Source organism: Mytilus edulis, chromosome 13, assembly GCF_963676685.1.
Source record: "Mytilus edulis chromosome 13, xbMytEdul2.2, whole genome shotgun sequence".
NCBI classification, from domain to species: domain Eukaryota; kingdom Metazoa; phylum Mollusca; class Bivalvia; order Mytilida; family Mytilidae; genus Mytilus; species Mytilus edulis.
Genome location: NC_092356.1, coordinates 20,463,707 through 20,483,215, shown reverse-complemented (window position 1 = coordinate 20,483,215; position 19,509 = coordinate 20,463,707). Strand labels below are relative to the sequence as shown.

At 31.7% G+C, this 19,509-nt stretch overlaps 1 protein-coding gene across 1 annotated transcript; it reads left to right on the top strand.

The window, feature by feature from the left end:
- Positions 1 to 1,182: 1,182 nt before the first annotated feature.
- LOC139501588 (uncharacterized) lies at positions 1,183 to 16,887 on the top strand. The gene is made up of 9 exons (XM_071290705.1): positions 1,183 to 1,244; positions 1,843 to 1,983; positions 8,236 to 8,277; positions 9,012 to 9,088; positions 10,834 to 10,914; positions 12,791 to 12,923; positions 13,540 to 13,619; positions 14,605 to 14,716; positions 16,606 to 16,887. Exons 1-9 carry the CDS (start codon positions 1,223 to 1,225, stop codon positions 16,836 to 16,838), a joined length of 921 nt encoding a protein of 306 aa, XP_071146806.1. The 5' UTR covers positions 1,183 to 1,222; the 3' UTR covers positions 16,839 to 16,887.
- The last annotated feature ends 2,622 nt before the right edge of the window (positions 16,888 to 19,509 follow it).

Genomic DNA, 19,509 nt, shown 5'->3' with positions numbered 1-19,509 from the left:
TATTTTCTGTGACTGAATATTACATTAATTTGTAGGATCCTTTACTATAGATAATTTAGCTGATCTGTAACAATAACATCTTCATGCCTTATATATCATGTACTGTAGTACGCCGCTAGATTAAAACTGACGAGGAAAGGTAACACACGGCCAGCGAAAGCTTTTTTTTTGAGAGCCCAGGTGGTCGTGTGGTCTAGCGGGACGGCTGCAGTGCAGGCGATTTGGTGTCACGATATCACAGTAGCATGGGTTCGAATCCCGACGAGGGAAGAACCAAAAATTTGCGAAAGCAAATTTACAGATCTAACATTGTTGGGTTGATGTTTAGACGAGTTATATATATATATATATATTTATAACTTTCGTACCTTGAAGTGGACTTATATCACACGTTCGAAAGGCATCCATTTTGATTTAATGAACGAAAAATGTTTGAGCAAAAATCAACAGTTTCAGATTAATGTTTATTCTTATTGGAACTGAAAAAAATCAACAATTTATAGAACAGATTAAACCACCTATTTCATTCCATTTGTCCTTAGGGAAATGTGGATTCTGTCTATTCGAAATAACATACAAAAATGTGATGCACACTGTTAAATAATCCGCTACGCGCGTTATTCGGTGTGCACCAAATTTTTTATGTTATTTCTTCATAGACAGAAAATATATGACAGTTATTCCTTAAATGTCATATCAAAAGCTCAAACATATCGAACTAATGGATTACAACTGTTGTATTCCTTGCTTGGTACAGGCATATTCATGCAGAAAATTGTGGATTAAACCAGGTTTTATAACTAGCTAAACCGCTCACTTGTATGACTTAGATGACATTTGTAGCAAATTTAAATCATTCGTCTTTTAAAGTTATTATGACTGGCGAGATTGGAATTATCGTCCAAAACACTTGATAATTTTGTGTATTAATACAACCTTACAACAAAAAGAAACCCCTCTTTTATAAAAGATAATCTGCTGTTTATAGAAGACGTCCAGGTATGGTCATATTTACAAATAGTAGTCAAGCTGTCTGGGAACTAGTTAAATGAAGTATTTGTTACATTTATACAACATACATACATCATAAATGTAGACCTATACTCTGGAGAAACAAATCGTGTCACATAATTAGATAAGGTAACATATATAGCACGGAAAGGTTCAAAGGATTTATTATATAGAACATTGTAGGAGAGGAATTCTAACTTGAACGTGGATTATGTGTAAAATTCTTCTTCTTGGTAAATAGTTTAATGTTATATACTATGATACCTTTCGTACGATCGATACAGATGTGAAGAAAAAAAACACGGAGGAAAAAAATGCGGTATATCATCTTAACCCTTAGTAACAAAACGAGCATTCACATTATTTTTCATAATTTATAAAAACAGTCGAATAGACAAACAACAGTATACAACATACCTATCCCACCACTTACAAAGTGAACAATTTTTGAAATAAACGGGACAGATCTCGAGTGTTCTGGATAATAACGCAATCCCTTTTTAACAGTCAGGATAACTGTAAATAATGTTTCAGATAAATTCAATACTAGTATGTTAAAAATAATCTTCAATTACAATTCATAATTTGTCAAGATATTTCAGTCGCTCAACACATACTAGAAAAGAACGGAAACATCGGGCTGATGGTGGGTGTATCTTTAATTTATACATCAAAATAAAGAAAAATGATACATTAGTTGGTAGGTATGAGCAATTGTTTTCTTCAGTTCTTATCAGAATTGGCATTTCCCACAAATATCCATTTATTCATATTGTGAAATGGGATATACTTGTATAATTTGTTTGGTAAAATTATTTTTCATGTCAATAGCAATAGCAATTTGTGTAACAACGGCAGAAATATGTGAAGATGTAGATACTACAGCATGTGAAAGGGTTAAAGTCATCCGACCTGGCATGTGCAGTGAACCATATATGTCAAAACAGTGTAAGAGGCATTGTGGAAATTGTCGTAAGTTTCCAATATATCACCATATTTGTTTTATCGTTTATGTAGAACAAATCCGGTCGTTGGTTTGGAATATCATTATAGCATCTCAAGCCATGTAAATGTTTCCTTAAAATACAGTAAAAGGTTGACTCAGAGTTACAGCCATAATGTTTTGCGTCTGTTATGAATATTAGACTAAGTTGGTAATCACAGCACACCTCCCTTTGACATCCTTGGATTTCAACTGTTGATTTTTTTTATTGTATGGAGTAAAGCTTAATCCGTAAAATCGATTTGAACGAATACGCCATTTGGTATTCGTAATATGATTATTTCCTTGTATTATTCACGTGATACATTGTATATGTGCTATGATTGTCACAATACAATATAAAAAGCACATTTAATATTATTTAAAAGAAACAGCTGAATCTGAAAAATTATCTAAAAATTTCGTTAGAATAAATAGTCCAGTCGATTAGTGAAACAATTGTGGTAAAAGCTTCAAACTTTGCAGAGTGTTAGTTGAGGTCATAACTAACATTTACAGCTATGGACCCAGTTCAGAAAATTAAAATGGCGGCTTTTGGCGGCCATTTTGAAATAGCCTCCAAAAATTAATAAATATTATTAAAAAAAAATATGAACAAATATTTACTTTACATACTTTGATAACCTTTCGTATATTCATAACTAATGACAAAGACTATCAACTGAGGACTATTGGAGTATGAGTGTCTATCTTGAATGGTGGCCATTTTGAAGACGTAAATTTCCAATAAATCATTGTTCGCTATTCTAAATTGTTATTTGAATTTATTATTAGTTTTTTTTATGCATTTACAACTAGTCTTGCTAATTATTTATTTATGACTGTTGCTATTTATACAGGGTATTCACCAAGTTCTCAAATAAGGCATGCATATGTTGAAAACATGAATGTATCTAAAGAAATACATAAATTCTTTTACTTGCAGTTTAGCATGTTAGGCTTAGTTACTTTTTACCACAAAATAGTGCATATATACAAGTTATGACCACTCTATGACGAAAAGGACATATATATGTAGGTATTGAAATCACTGAAGCTGAAAAATCTAATTATCAAATAGCCTGGAAAGAATTCTGAAATGCCAAAAGAGGACACGTGAGGATTTACAATGCCAAAAAGAGCAGACATTTGAGCTGGTAATCAGTCATTTTTTTTGTAAGCATACAACTGTTCCAAGTTGAGCAAGGCCATACATTAGGATCAACACTCCAGAATCACTAGGCAAAAGGTACTAATCCTGTCAAAACAAATCTTTATACCAAAATATATTTTGTCAGGTAAAACGAAAAAAGTTCAAGATGAGTCACTGATTGAAAATACCAGTTAAATAACCAGACACAGTTGTGACGAATCAACAAGAACAATAATTGCAGGTAGTTTTTTCTATGAGGTATCTAACTATCATCATGAAGCATTCACAGTTATGATCTACAATAGAGTACGTGACTGTCACATAAACTACTAACCATTGTTCTTGTAACCTCAGTGCTGGAGATTTATATTTCAGGAGCAGATATTATACTAAATGTTTGTTAGAACTGCACGACAATGCAATGCTAGTAAGACAGAATTCAAATACACAGAAAGAAAGTTAGGAATATGTTATCCATGAAATGGGGCTCGCCAAATGGTAAAAAATAGTGTCGGCTCACATTCTGGAACAGATATTGTTTTAATATTTGAAATTGCTGATATCGTTAAATTGTACAGGAAACTTCTTTAATAAATAGGAGTTGTCATGGAAGAAATTATTAATACAACCCTTCTGAAAAATTAGGGTCATGTCTTAAAGTCGTGATGGTGAAGGCCTTATCATAGGCAAAGTAACTAGAATAGTTTGATTGAGTCTGGCTTGCTATTATAAAAAGGTTTACAGGGACATTCAATGTAGGCTGTCAAAATGAATCAAGTCCACAAATACTGAGACATGTTACCCTCTATCTGAGGACTAATAAGTTGCAGTTGTATCCTGTCGACGACGTGTTGAAAACTTGAACTAGATGAGAAATGGTAAGTGTTGTCTGCCATTCAACGACATTACTGGTCTTCGTCTCGATGTTTGGCCATCATGTACCATTCCTCCTAAGGAAACTTATGTCTGTTGAACTGATTCGTGTTGACAGCTGTTATTGAGTGTCTCTGAAAAACAATTCTTACTATCAAGCATATATATTTTGCCAGCTATGGCTATGGTGATGCCTTCATTTTGACCCTTTTATAATGAGGTCTTTCTCAGAGCTTCATGAATACCTTCGTTGAAAATCAAGAGAACTAATTTATCTTGCGTGTATGCTTACAGATATCCTATCGCAGCTACATTTCAATTTTTTTTAGATGCGTTGTATCAGTTCTTCCTTCCATGATAACTTCATGTTGTTCAAGACGTTTTTTGTTCACTCAAGCGTGATCTGCAAGCTTGGAGATTGGTTCAATATCTGTCCCTGACCGTGTGCCGTCAATGTATTTTATTGTTTTGGAAAACACAACTCCAAGGATAAAAGATTCCTGGCTTTCTTTCTGTATCTTTAATCCTGCCTCTTGACTATGCTGTCCAGTTTTATCAATCATTAAGCAGGATACTAGTGATTTGACATCTCCAGCACTTACTTTGTCTACGAGAACATTGTCTTCTAGTACAGGTGCACAGTCGTTCACAAGTTTTGTGGATTTAAAATGCCAATGCATCATGGAGATCTTCAGATACATCATCACAGAAAAAATACACTGCAGTAATTGGTTTTGTTGATCCAGTGCCACTTTACAATGTCTGGTTTCTTATTTTTTTCTCTTAATTGGCAACTTATCTTCAACATCAGAAGTATGTTTTCACTTTTACTGATGAAATATTTTGAGATCTGAACATTTGTTTGAAAGAATTTGCTCCATTTTGCCTTGTAATTCTGGAGTGCTTCTGGAGATCCATAGCCTTCATGCAACTGTATCAAATTTAGCGAAAGAAAAAACAATTCAAGACCCAACATCTTTGTAAGCTTAAAGAACTGATTACTAGCTAACATGTCTATGTGTATTCTGTTTGTATCTGCTTGGCATTGCAAACCCTCTCACATACTCTCTTGTCGTTTCACACATTCCTTCCAGTCTATTTGTCCATTAAAAGTTCTTTTGATATTTAGCTCAAGTATTTTCAAAATCTAAAATTTTTATCCTTTCCAACAACAACTTTCGGTCATAAATTATATTAAATATATGTAATTTCTGTTGTAAAAAATTACTTAGGAAAACGTGTACGTAACAGAAATTCCGATACTGATACCTTTATTTCGTAAACATGTGCATGCGTGATCTGACCACTTGGTCAGTATCCAATATAAATAAGCAAAAAAAGTATAAATGCAAACAGTGAATTAATCAAAATAGCGAATAATGATATATTGGAAATCCATGTTTTCAAACTGGGCATCATTCATGGTGGCTACCAAAACATCAATATCTGAAGTCCACAGTTGTAAGTCCTTGTCATCTATGATGAATATATCATATGACTATATAGGAACCTTTCTGCAGCAAGCACTTAACTAAACATGGTTACCAAGGACATGTAAATGTGCAAAGGCAGTATTGAGTTGTACTACTCTTTGTAAATGTGGAGGACAATGTGATAGAATATGATATACAGAGACAGCTATTGTTTGGCTTGACACAACTTGTACATTTAATTTATTTTGAAATATTTTTAGTCAGTTGATTTTCTTTTAACATCACTTGTATGATATGAAACTCATTATGTCTGCAATCACAGTTTTTGAAAGTTGATTCAGATGATAAATATCAACAAACGAATTATCCTGTAATCAGCCAACTTTGATAAATGATAGGTATACAAATACTTGTTTGCTTTATTTGTACTTGTAAACTTAAATTTACCTGTGATTATATGTTGAAGATGCGGTAGAATATTGAATATTGCTTTTAGCGTAATAGTTCATTTTAGGATAATTTCTGTTTTAACTATGTCGATTACTTTTGAACCTTAGAGAACAATGAATCATATTTTAAGAACTAAAATTTCAAGTGTTGGGTGTGAACTTCAGGATAAAAACACTAATTGTACATTGTCGGAAAATATACATTTATTTGTACCCTCTACAAAACAAGAGAAAAACTTTGGGTAATCGCTTTTCGTTCTGTTTCATCATTGTTCATAGCTCATACAAAAACATTTTTTATATTTTCAACAATGTACATATATTGTATATTTATTTTCATCGAATTATGACTTTGAAGCTTTACCTATTTTGGCTAAAAAAAAAGATTTTTCAAGATGGCCGCTATTCAATATGGGTAACATTTCGAAAATTTTGTTCGAAAAGACAATTGTTATCAGCACTGTCATTCTATTTACTAGATTTCATGTCAATATCTTCTCTAACATTATTTTCGTATTTTTTTTATTAATTTATAGAGATCAAATGTCCGCCATTTTAAAAATGGCCGCCTCCTGCGCCAATTTCGACTTTTAGAGTGGGTCCGTAGCTTAAAATGTTGCTCATGGCATATACTACTACTATGCCAAATTTCATGCTTTTACCACAATTTGAGCAATTTTGACAAAAATCTGCACAAATCGACTGGACTAAAAATGGGCAATTATGATATGCACACAATAAATAAGGTATTAGTATCAATTTATGAACTGGTCGGAAACCTTAACCTGTATGAATTATATAACTATGTTATATATACTTTTTCCCAAATTATGAGGAAATATATATTTCTAATATCGTAGCTTTTTGACCTAGATAAATTAAATTCTTAAATTTGACAGAAATACTCAAAACTAAATAACAACCTATGATTCAGTATGATCTATATATTTCAAAGATAGCTGTATCGTTTGATGAAAATCTAAGGTGATTTGAAAAAAGTTATGAAAAAAATTAAAGTGTTCTATCTCTATTTTGTCCAAACTGCAAATCCTAGCTTTTTTTTATCTAGATTAATCTAATTCTTAAATTTGACAGCAACACAACAAAAAAACAAAATAACCTGTGAATCAGTAAGCTTGATATATATCTAAGATAGCTGCATAGTTTAATGAAAATCCAAGTTGATTTGAAAAAGTTAAAAAAAATAAAGTTGACTATCTCTATTTTGTTCGAACTGCAAATTATAGCTTTTTTTTTACCTACTAGGTTAATTGAATTCTTAAATTTGACAGCAATAAAACAAAAAAACAAGATGACCTGGGATTCATTAAACTTAATATATATCTAAGATAGCTGCATAGTTTCATGAAAATCCTAGTTGATTTGAAAAACTTATTAAAATATTAAAGTGTACTATCTCTATTTTGTCCGAATTGCAAATCCTAGCTTTTTTTCCAAGATTACTTTAATTCTTAAATTTTACAGCAATCCAACAACAAATTAAATGACATGGGATTCAGTAAGCTTAATATATGTCTAAGATAGCTGCATAGTTTGATGAAAATCCAAGTTGGTTTGAAAAAGTTATAAAAAAATTAAAGATGCCTATCTGAATTTATATAATAATTTTACTTTAACCTATTGTAAAATTTAATTCTTTTATTTCACTGCAATAAATCAAACTCCCGAATAAGCTTGAATTTTGTAAGATCAATATTTAATTTAGTTAGATGGGCTGAAAAACACCAGTCAAAACTAAATTTGAAGGTCAAGATTCGTCGAGACAGGTCGAGACTGGTTGAGACTGGGTCGAGACAGGTCGAGACTAGTCAAGACAGGTCGAGACAGGTCGAGCATTGGTCAAGACCATTTCAGACTACACAAGGATCATCAAGTACTTAATCAGACTAATTAAGTAAAGTCGCGACCTAGTCGAGTACATTTAAGTACAGTTAATTACAGTCGAGACAATGTTGAGACTAGTCGAGTACATTTAAGTACAGTTAATTACAGTCGAGACAATGTCGAGACTAGTCGAGTAAACTGTGTGCTCGATATTACAGGTCGAGCACAAAAACTAAAAAATTTAGACTCTGAGCAGTTTGTAGTGATACTGTATACCATTCATAAAACCTGCACATTTTTAACAAATGTCTAACATCTATTTTTTTTTTTCATGACATTGTTAGTTTCTATTGATTAAGATGTTTGGGTTGTCCATTAGGTTCTGATTTATGCATTATTTTTATTGTTGTAATAAAAATAGCCAACTAAATAAACATAAGCGAAGTCTAAAGAAACCAAGTGTACACAATCTTGTTTTTCTCATTATAGCTTTAGCGAAAAGAAACCCAGGCACAGCTAGCCAAGGGAATCGTAAGTTATTCTTACTAATTAGTGAAATCGATGTCTAGATATACACGATCAAAGTACAACTTAAAAATTGATGATTGAATTGACACAAAAGTACAAAAAGAAGCCAACATTTATTATATATATAGATAGCTGCGGAACCGTAGCTCTTAGGTCCTTATGTGAATGAATAAAATAGGCGGAGAATGTATACAAATGGAAATAATTAGATAATAGTGTTAAGGAAATGAATATTCAAACATAAATAGGTACGTCATATCCTAGAAAAATATCTAACGAAACGAACTATATATATTGACAAGTTTTGCATGGATTATAAACAATATTTTTTTGAGAAATAAGTGCGACCTGAACCTGGGTCGCAATTCCGAACGTTTTGAAATAGGAAAAATCCGTAGCTCTATGGTCCGCAAATAGTCAAAAAATAACATAAGGACCTAAGAGCTACGGTTCCGCAGCTAATATATAGATTGTTAAATACAGTATTGATGGCCAGTTGAGTCTCAACAAGTTCACAAAGTTAATGAATATTTGTAGATTCATGGTAAATGCTATGAAATGGGGAGGGGTTATATATGCAGTTTTATGTGAACTAGTTTATTTGTTTGATTTATACTACATTTGTGTTTGAAAACAAGTATTACAAGCACATGAGTTTGGTAATTATTACGTATTACAAGTCAGTTTTCAAATCGTGTTGAATATCAAGTTGGAATGTATACACTTTCTTTTCTCAGTGACCTGCTACCAGTGCCCATCGCATATTCCGTATAAAGGCGCATGCACGAAAACTACACAATGTCAGTCTGGATACGTAAGCATATCTCTATTTTTTCAGTTGAATAGAACCATAACCCATATAGCCTTTATATGTAATACAAAGATATAGCAGGATGTGATATGAGTGCCAATGAGAGAAATCTCCATCCAAGTCACAATTTATAAAAGTAAACCATTATAGATGAAGGTACGGTCTTCAACATGGAGCCTTGGCTCACACCGAACAGCAAGCTATAAAGGCCACCAAAAAAATACTAGTGTAAAACCATTCAAACGGAACAAGCAATGGTCTAATCTATACAGCAATGTATATGTCCTTGTTGATTGGTTGATAAAAAGTTTTCTGAATATCACATGCTTCATTTATGGTGGGTTGGTTGGTCGGTATGTGTATTGATTAATTGATTGTTTGATTTAATGCATGATTTATTGATAGATTTATTGACAGTTTCCATAACGTGAAGATATGCATATTTCAGTTTGATTAAACCATTGAATAATTACTTGTCCAGAGAAAAGTTTTTATTGAACATTTTGTAATCAGAGAAATGTGTAAAATTAATACCTTCATACACAATAGAGACTCGTCATAGACAACGTCCTGAATTAAATACTGAAAATCATCTTATTTTCGCGGATACTTTATTTCGCGTTTAACCCGTTCTAATCCACATTGTGCTTATCAAATTTCGCGACTTTCTTATTTCCTTGGTGTAGTTTAATAAGGAAATATACACATTTTAAATATTTTCGACGATTTATTTTCGCGTAATTTCTCTACTTGCGGAAGTCGCGAAATGAATCACTCGCAAAAATAAGTTGGTACATGGGGTACGGTCTCAAATTATTAGCAAAAAAGAAAAAAAAAGAAAAGTTAGTTTCATATTGGAATGTCATAACAAATGTTTAAAACATAATTTTTGAAGATTCCTAGACAAAAATCAAATCCATAAAGAAAAAAAAAGAATAATTTTGAGAAGAGGTGCTATTTCTTACATGTTCCCATTGAGGTCTATAAATGATCATGACAAAAATGTTTGGTGAGGGAAAGGGAATGGGTGCTTCTCATGTATAAATGTGATTGTTTTTCGGTTTCTATTGCTTAATAGGATACTTATTTTGTATGTCATTTGTTTGCTATGCGTTTTACTTTAATATTATTTCGAAAGGCTTAATAACTTAAATCGACACAAGACATGAGAACCAGCTCACAAACAAACATGCAAAATGACAAAAGACATTGAAATACGAAAAGAAACCAACTATTCAGCTGTTTTCTGTTCTTTGGTCGGGCTGTTGTGTCTTTGCCACATTCCCCATTTCCATTCTCAATTTTATATACATAAATATACTGTCAATAGATATAGGAAGAGGTAGTATGAGTGCAAATGAAACTCTCCATCTAAGTCACAATCTATAAAAGTACAACATTATAGGGTAAGATTCGGTCTTCAAACGGAACCTAGTATCACACCGAACCGCAAGCTATAAAGGGCCCAAAAAATTACTAGTGTAAAACCATTCAAACGGGAAAAACAACGGTCTAATCTATATAAAACACGAGAAACGAGAAACACTTATGAACCGCATAAACAAACGACAACTACTGAACATAGGACATGTACAAACAATTGCAGCAGGATTAAACGTTTTAATGGTACTGTTACATGTGTTAAGCAGTTATTAGCCAAATTTCAACAAATCAATACAACTTGTCTACTAGATGGATGTTACATTTTTTATTGAACAAATGAAGTTGTCGATAATTTCTATTTGTAGGTTTGTTCCATTAAGAAGACAACAGTGTCTGGTGGTCATATATTTTGGCCTTTAGTTGAAATGGGATGTATGTTGGAACAGGTATAATAAATTCATTGAAAACTTAGAGGGACCCAACCACTTGATTTGTCTCGTTTAATTTTCATCACATTTAGAATTGTTTTTAAATTTGACAAAAATATAGCAAGAAATTTTAACCCTTAAATTTACCATGTTTACAAAATCATTTTTTTGGGGAATAAAGCAGTTTGTAGAGCATTAATTTTGAGTTGCTTGAATTCTTTTAACTTATAGAAGGTGATTTAAACTTTCATCTGAGTTAACTCTGTTTTAAATTAGTGTCATGTTCTCTGATGAGTCATGATTGAATACTCATAAAAAGTACATCGAATTATCATTCTAACCTTTTCTTTTTTGTGCATATAAGCAAACAGTAAAATCACAAAAATACTGAACTCCGATGAAAATTCAAAACGGAAAGTCCCTTATCAAGTAGCAAAATAACAGAATAAAACAAAGGAATGAACATCAACGTTCATATTCTTAACTTGGTACAGGCATTTTTAAATCTGGTTTTATAGCGCTTAACCTCTCACATGTATTACAGTCGCATCAAATTCCATTATATTGACACCGATGCGTGAACAAAACAGACATAATAATTAAAATTGGCAAATAGGGGTACATCATTCATCAACGTGTCACAATCTCAATTAGAACAAAAAAACAAATTACGTCTCTACATTCAAACAATGACATCTTGTTTAGTCGTTTAATGTTAAGTTTGGATTTGATTTGAAATTAGTATATCACTACTTCAATATCTTTTATTTCTGTGTTCACTCAGAAACATTTTCGTTTCAAATATGTGAAATACCAGTATTGTTAGGGCAAATCCATCTGTGATACGCCCTATACATGCTATAGAAAAAAAGATGTGTTATGATATATAAAAGGCAATTTTGTTTTCTATCTATTTTCTCATTTCAGTTCTTCAATCCTTTCTAGTATGCTTGTACAAGCAACTAACGTCTTAACCATTTAACAATGACATTTCAATTAATCGTTTCATATTTAATGGAATTAAAACTTGAAATTGATTTATCAATACTTTTCGAGATATTTCATTTCTGTAATCAGTTTTCACACAATGAATTGTAACGATGTAATGATTTAAAAGAGATTGCTTACACATATCTCTGTGATACATTATGTTCTGATTTAACCGATATGGTCACGATTATTGTCAAATTTATCGATTATTAATCGATAGCGTGTACGATTATAGTGACAGTGTTTACTCTGTTTTGCTTTTGTGCGTAATTGATAAGGATAAGTAATTATACATCCTTTTTATACACTGTCAATTACTTCAACAGTATTACATTGTTCACTTCAGTTTCTTGTATATTCCTCCATTACTTGTGGAGCACTACCCAAAGGGTATAATTAATATCAAAATAAATCTAATCACAAGTATGCTGCTAATTGAACTTATGTCCGTTTTTTCATAGATCCACTTTCACAGAAAAATACATGAAATGAGGGAAAGGAAATTCGAAAAAAATCAAATCTGATGTTATGTTAAAAACATGTACCCATAATATACGATTAAATCATAAAATGACAAAACAAAATTAAAGCAGTAAAGTATGAAACTTTATTCACCTAATCAACATAATTATGTATGTTTGTCATTATAAATCATTAATAATTAATAATAATCATTGTAATAATTTGTTTGTAATTATACTACCCCCTTAGGGCGTCCTTGATTGACAATAAAATTATTTTATTGTATTGTATTATATTGTATTGTATTGTATTGTATTGTATTGTATTGTATTGTATTGTATTGTATTGTATTGTATTGTATGATCATAAGAAAATACCCCTTTCTGAATGTATTTCTTGAGCTTTCATTGTACCAATAAATAATTCAAGTTTGTTTAAATAGTCTTGCAGCAAGATAGGAAGTGGCTTTGGACGTCGATCAGCATTTACTCCGTATTGTTGTAAAAATAATTTATGTAACGATCATCAACCTCTGCCAACTACTACACTCATGCCTACTATACCGCCAAATCCATGTAAGTAAATGTGTATTAGTTGTTCTAACACAATTATTGTGTAAGATATTTTGATACAGTTTTTTTCTTCTAAAAACGCAAAGTATTAGGAGTAAAAGATTTAATCTATACACTGTAGGCAGTACGATGCATGAAAAATTACTTCTTTTTTCATTTGATAATTTCTACTATCACTTTCACATTTTTGTATTGTTTATTGATCCGTGTTGAAGATTATTAGGTATTATGTGAAATCAGCAGGTCACAGTTTGTATTCCGATATATACAAATTATGTTACCCTATCAGATGTCTTAATTTGTAATAATACGAAGCGTATGCACACCTCTCAAAGCAAGAAGAAAAAGAAACATGTAAATTACAGAGTAACAACCTCCAAAACAAGTAAATCTTCATTTCAAGGACTATGAACATAAAAGCATAATGGCTTGTTAAGCAGGCTAGATATGTCATCGTGTCCACTTTTTGGTTTGTCATTGTAATCCATTAGTGAGATTCGAACGCTGGTAAACTATTTTTGCCTTATCTTGTCACTCTAATAATTCCGACAAGTTTACCTTTATATATGCATGTTAAGTACCTATGTTAATACAACTATTTTCCAAATGTGTAATATAGATTGTCCAACTGGATTCCAATATGTCAGTGGGTCGTGTTATTTGGTGAACTTAACTACAATGACATGGTCAAAGGCACAGGTAAATGTCATTTAAGTACATAGTATATAACACGCATAAATGACAATATTACGTGATAAATTATCAAGACAGTGAAATGTATAAAAAAAATATTGGAATTCTGATTAAAGGTTGGATGATAGATATTTACACATTTATTATTGTGCTTTTTCACTGAGTATGGTTTATCAACCTTTTTGAATGTAATAATGTTAGATTTTTAAGTAATAATCATGTTCCCCCATTTCTCTTATATCTTTATTTGATATAAACATTAGAATAAGACAAGATGACTCCACCACTAACCTTTTGAGATAGTAGTAAGTAACTATGTATCACCGTACGGTAATCAACAAAGCACAGAGCAAATAGTTATCAAAGGTACCAGGATTATAATTTAATACGCTAGACACGCGTTTCGTCTACACAAAGCTCATCAGTGACGCTCAGATAAAAAAAGTTGTCAAGCCAAACAAGTACAAAGTTGAAGAGCATTGAGGACCAACAATTTCAAAAAGTTGTGACAAATACTGCTAATTAGGTAATCCAATTCCACAAATTTAGGTTTAAAAGGACCAGAAATCAGAAATTATTTCAACTAAAATAATCGGAAGTTCTGGATTTTTGGCGAATTTCTCTGAACAATTGGTCTTTTATTAATCGAAAGTTTCAACTTATTTTAAACGAATTTCAAACGCTTAAACATGTTAAACATAGCACTTTAAGCACTTTTAACATTTTATTATCAGATTTGTCTTTCTATTTTTTGTAAAAGCTTTGTTATCCCACGTTGATACTGTTTATTTTGTGTTAAAGTATTGTTCAGCTGAGGAACAAATAGGAACACCATAGTATATTTCTTTTTTGCATAAGGGTGTTTATTAAAAGCTCTAACTGTAACAATATTAGTTCATATTGTAAAATTTTGTTCGTGTAGTGTAATGTGATTTGACTTGATAAATTGAAATAAATGCCGTACCTTCTTCGCTTTTATTTTTAATTTAAGGACTTTTGCCGAAGTCACGGTGCACACTTAGCTGATTTCACTACAAGATATCAGATGGGACCTGTAATACAAAAAGCAGTAATACCACTGTCATCTCATTTTCAACACTTTGGTATAAGTTTTTCTAATTGCTCCATTTTATATTTATTTATAACGAATCTACGTCTTGTCATATGCATGTAATGAATAGCTACATTCATTAATTTATTAAATTTGTGTTTTCTTTTCTGTATAACATTAAGATAAGAGGGGGAGGACAGGGGTAAGGGAGACAGGGAGAAAGGGGGTAGGAGAAAGGGGATAGGAGAACGGAGAAAGGGGTGGGAGAAAGAAGAAAGACGGTAGGAGAAAGGAGAGGAAGGCTGGGAGAAAGGAGAAAAAATAAAATATCTCTCTTTTTAAAAAAATTTCTAATATCTCAAGAAAAAATATCTCAAAAGGAGATGTTTTATTCTAATGGGAGAAAGAAGAACGCGGATAGAAGAAAGGAGAAGAGATAACCTTGCAACAATTTAAATGTCTTGACTACTGTTGATTCATTATTTTTAGTCGGATACCAATTTTCGTCGATTTATTGGGTACAGATGAACCACGAAATTAACTGTTCAATGAATGATGCATGTTCTATAGGCTTGCATGCAGACTTTGACAAAAACCACACAATTAGATATCCATAAAACATCAAAGTGTGTCTTTATGCATGACAACTGGTACTCACGACATACAATATTTAAAGTATGCGACATAATAATAATAAATTTAAGTATAAAAGAGTCATAAGATAACAAATCACAATACAAAGAATGAATTCGAATTCAAAAAAAGATTATACCTTGATCAGAAAGAAGATTGAAAAATATATAAACGGATGTCAAGAACAACTCCAAAGAACAAGAACAACTGAATAACACAAACCAAAAAGCAACTGGCGGTATTTTCAGATAGTCCAGTAGAGTAGGTATACAATACTTGAATACATGTACTTAATAGTTACTAATTGCAAGTATATGTTTGTCAAGTTTCGACAGAACGACATAAGTGCATCTCATTTCAACAGTTCTCTGTAAGCGGCGCTTCATATGAGGGTAAAAAAAATCATGATAAAAAACGCATTCTATAAAATATTGTATCAACTGGGAGATATCTAAATTTTTTTATGTTTTGCAGACATTTTGCTACATTAAAAGGGAAATTGTCTTACCCCCGTTATTACTTTAGCTGCGCGAAAGTTTCCGCTTGTAAACATGGTGATATACAATGTAGTTGTATATTACTTCATCAGGAACGTTCAAATCCCACCTAAAAAGGAAAACACATGATGCATACGAACTTAATATGTTAGGAGCTATACAACCAAAAGGCACATAATAGATCGGGCAAAAATCAATCCCATCTAAGGCGAAGTATGTAACTAATAATTTCAGACAGGTATGATATAACCCGTATCATTATTGAAGCATTGCCTATTGACAAATGCATATAAACATGGAGTAGGAGTCCTCTATTAAAGAAGTATGTGGTACCCTTGACTTCAAAATCGATGAGATACATGAATGTGCATTTAGGAAAGTCCCAATATATATGTAGCAGGAATGTTGATATGATCCCGCTACATTGTCCTATTATACTCTATATTAACAACCAAATATTCATACCTTATTCTGAATTAGTATCTACAGTATCTACAGTTCATTTCACGTTTTGTACGTTGACTAATTCAATCCTTCACTAAATCCTTTAAAAACATTTCAAAGTTTTGTTTCCGCTTTAAAGAGTTAGCCTCATGGTATTTGGCTTTCGTGTTAAAAAACTGTGTAAACATGCATCTATCACAACTGACTAAATAATTCAAACAAACATATCAATGAATGTAGCAAAGACACAAACGAAAGACGCCAACAAGAAAGTGTTCTCGATATCAAACAAATTAAACACACAAAGCTTAAAAAACTATGTTTCAGTTTATTTTTTCAGATTTTTAGGTTTTTTTTTCAACTTCAGATCCGCATTGTTGGATAGATGCCGTATATTCTGACAGCCAACACCACTGGATTTGGTCGCACAATTCTGCCTTAGTTGATTATCGTTCTTTTACCCAATTAGCACATAGTGATGGTATAACTTCAAAGTGTGCATTTGCTACCTATGCTGCGGGAGTTACTCCATTGATATTTGAAATCGAGGTTGATTGCAGTCGACGTTACATTCCTTTATGTAAAGTTAATCCCCTGTAATAACATTAAATAATCGTCGTAATGATAATTGCGATGATATCAAGAATGATTTTTCTCTTCTTTTTTCCTTAGTTCTTGACCAAATTATACTTTTTTCGACATGATCATTTCGTTCTTTGACAAATAAGTCGATCAGGCTTAATGACGTCACACAACAAAAAAGATGACAAAACAAATTGGATACATTTTGCTAACAAAAAAATTCAAAGATTTAGAGAAACAGATTCTACCGCTGTATGTCATGCAATACGATTTTTGTCTAAGTTCGACCACAATATTAGTCTTAGATGCATGACCTTTTTATTAGTTGTTAGTGGCTTTGAACTGGCTGTCAGTAACTGCGAGTACTCTCAGATCTGTACTAAGTGTCTTTTTTGTTGTTGGGATATACAAGTACCCGGCGACGTCCACTCTGTGTAGTATTTGCATTCGTATCTATATAAGCCTTTTGTAACTGATTTTTATAGTACGTTCTTATGTTTTACTGTTAAACCACTGTCCCAGATTAGGGGAGGGTTGGGATCCCGCTAATATGTTTACCCCGCCACATTCTGAATGTATGTGCCTGTCCCAAATCAGGAGCCTGTAATTCATTGTTTGTCGTTTGTTTATGTGTCGCATATTTGTTGTTCGTTAATGTTTTGTATATAACATGTATAAATTATGCCGTTAGTTTGAATTGTTTTACATTGTCATTTTTGGGCCTTTTATAGCTTACCATGCGGTATGGGCTTTGCTCATTGTTGAAAACCGTACGGTGACTTATAGTTGTTTGATAATTTCTGTTTTATTCGGTCTTTTGTGAAGAGTTGACTCATTGGCAATCATACCACATCTTCTTTTTTCTTATATTTAGTAACATAATCAAAACGAGGATACCTAAAGCATTCCAAACCTAGGAGTTTACTCATAGAATACAATACATTTCAGTGATGATCTCTGTAGTATTCTATAAAGGAAATGCAAAATAAAACGAAAACAATCTTTGAATATGTGTTAATGTGAAATCGACTATCAAACCACAATATTAATGACATGAACAAACTTTATCTTTTTTTTTTGTTCGTGCATGTGACTTTGAGATACACATGCGCTGTTTCTTTTTGTGATTAAGTACGGCATATTCTTTGTCTGCGTACTTTTGTTGGTGCAACTCAATGACATGCTCTAAGTTTTGGATCATTACAACAATTCAAATATTCGACAAAAGCGTAACTCACAAAGGTTATCCTGAAAAGCGCGTCTGATGCATGCAATATATATCGTGTTAATCCCTTTTTTTTACATGTACTATATTTAACACGTATACACTCTTCTTTACCTTTGAAGATCATACATTTCTGTTCTTTTTTATCTCAAAATAATACTTTTTTGTTGTTATATGGTGTTGTTAAGTATATAACACCTATCTCGTTCTCTATATTGTGTGATACAATATGATGTTACATTGGATGATCATTCACGGTATTCTCGGTTATCACAAAATGTATTGAACTCACTGTTACCTTGTGTTAAGATTGCACTTAAGAAATTGAAAAATTATTATACTATTGAAAAATTATCTTCCACTTTTCACAGTTCTCCTGCAAAAGGTGAAAAAATAGAAAAAAAAATGGGAACCATTTCAACAACTTGTTTTATGATACAAGAAAGATAACTCATACTTGACTGAAAATAAATGTGTAACACAACTGGATAAACATCACAATTGGACAGTGGTTAGTGTGCATCCTATAGATATTATATATATATTTATGTATGGAAGAATTAAATATGAGTTACTATGTTATGATAATAGGAGTTAAATACTGTTTTTATATATATATGATTTCCAGATATTGTTGGGAGAGAGAAAATAACAACAAAATATAAATGTATGTCATTATATATATGCATTTCTTTTTTTTGCTTTTGTTTATGAGCACATGTATGAATAGAATAATTAGGTTGCATTAATGATAATTATAATCGTTTAATATCTATTTAATCGGATATGAATATAAGTCAATGATTTTTGATATTTATTTTATTTATTTTTTGTTTGTTTGTTTTTTGTACTTTTTGTGTAGTTTTTTTTCTTTGTTTTTTTTTTTTTTTTCTTTGTTTTTTGTTTTTTGTTTTTTTTTTTTGTATGGGGAGGGGGATGTGCATATAAGCACTGACACTGACAGGTCAAAATGAATAAACATGTTTTGTACTTTTCTTTGATAAAATGCATATAAGTATTGCATGAGAAGAAGAAATACAAAATAAAAAATTATGTATAAAAAAAAAATTCCAAAGACCATAGGTCTTAATTATATATGGTTCATAAGTTATATCACTTTATGCCTAATTTTTAATATAGGAGGGGAGAAAACTCCAATATAATATTAGCGTACACTTTCTACCACACTTCATGTGTTACGACATGTCGCAACTTACAATTTAGTAGAAATATGTTGTCGATATCTTATACGATTTTTACAAAGTATTAAAAATAAGCCAAAATCAAAATTTAAAATATGACCTTGACCTCTGACCTTGACCTAATTTTTTTTTTTTTTTGGATCAAGGACCTTAAATCAAAAGATCCTAGGTCTCTATCACTTATTGTTTACAAGATAGAAATGTATATCCCTTATATCAAATGCATAAGGGGAAATAACTCTCTTATGGAGTGTTCATATCG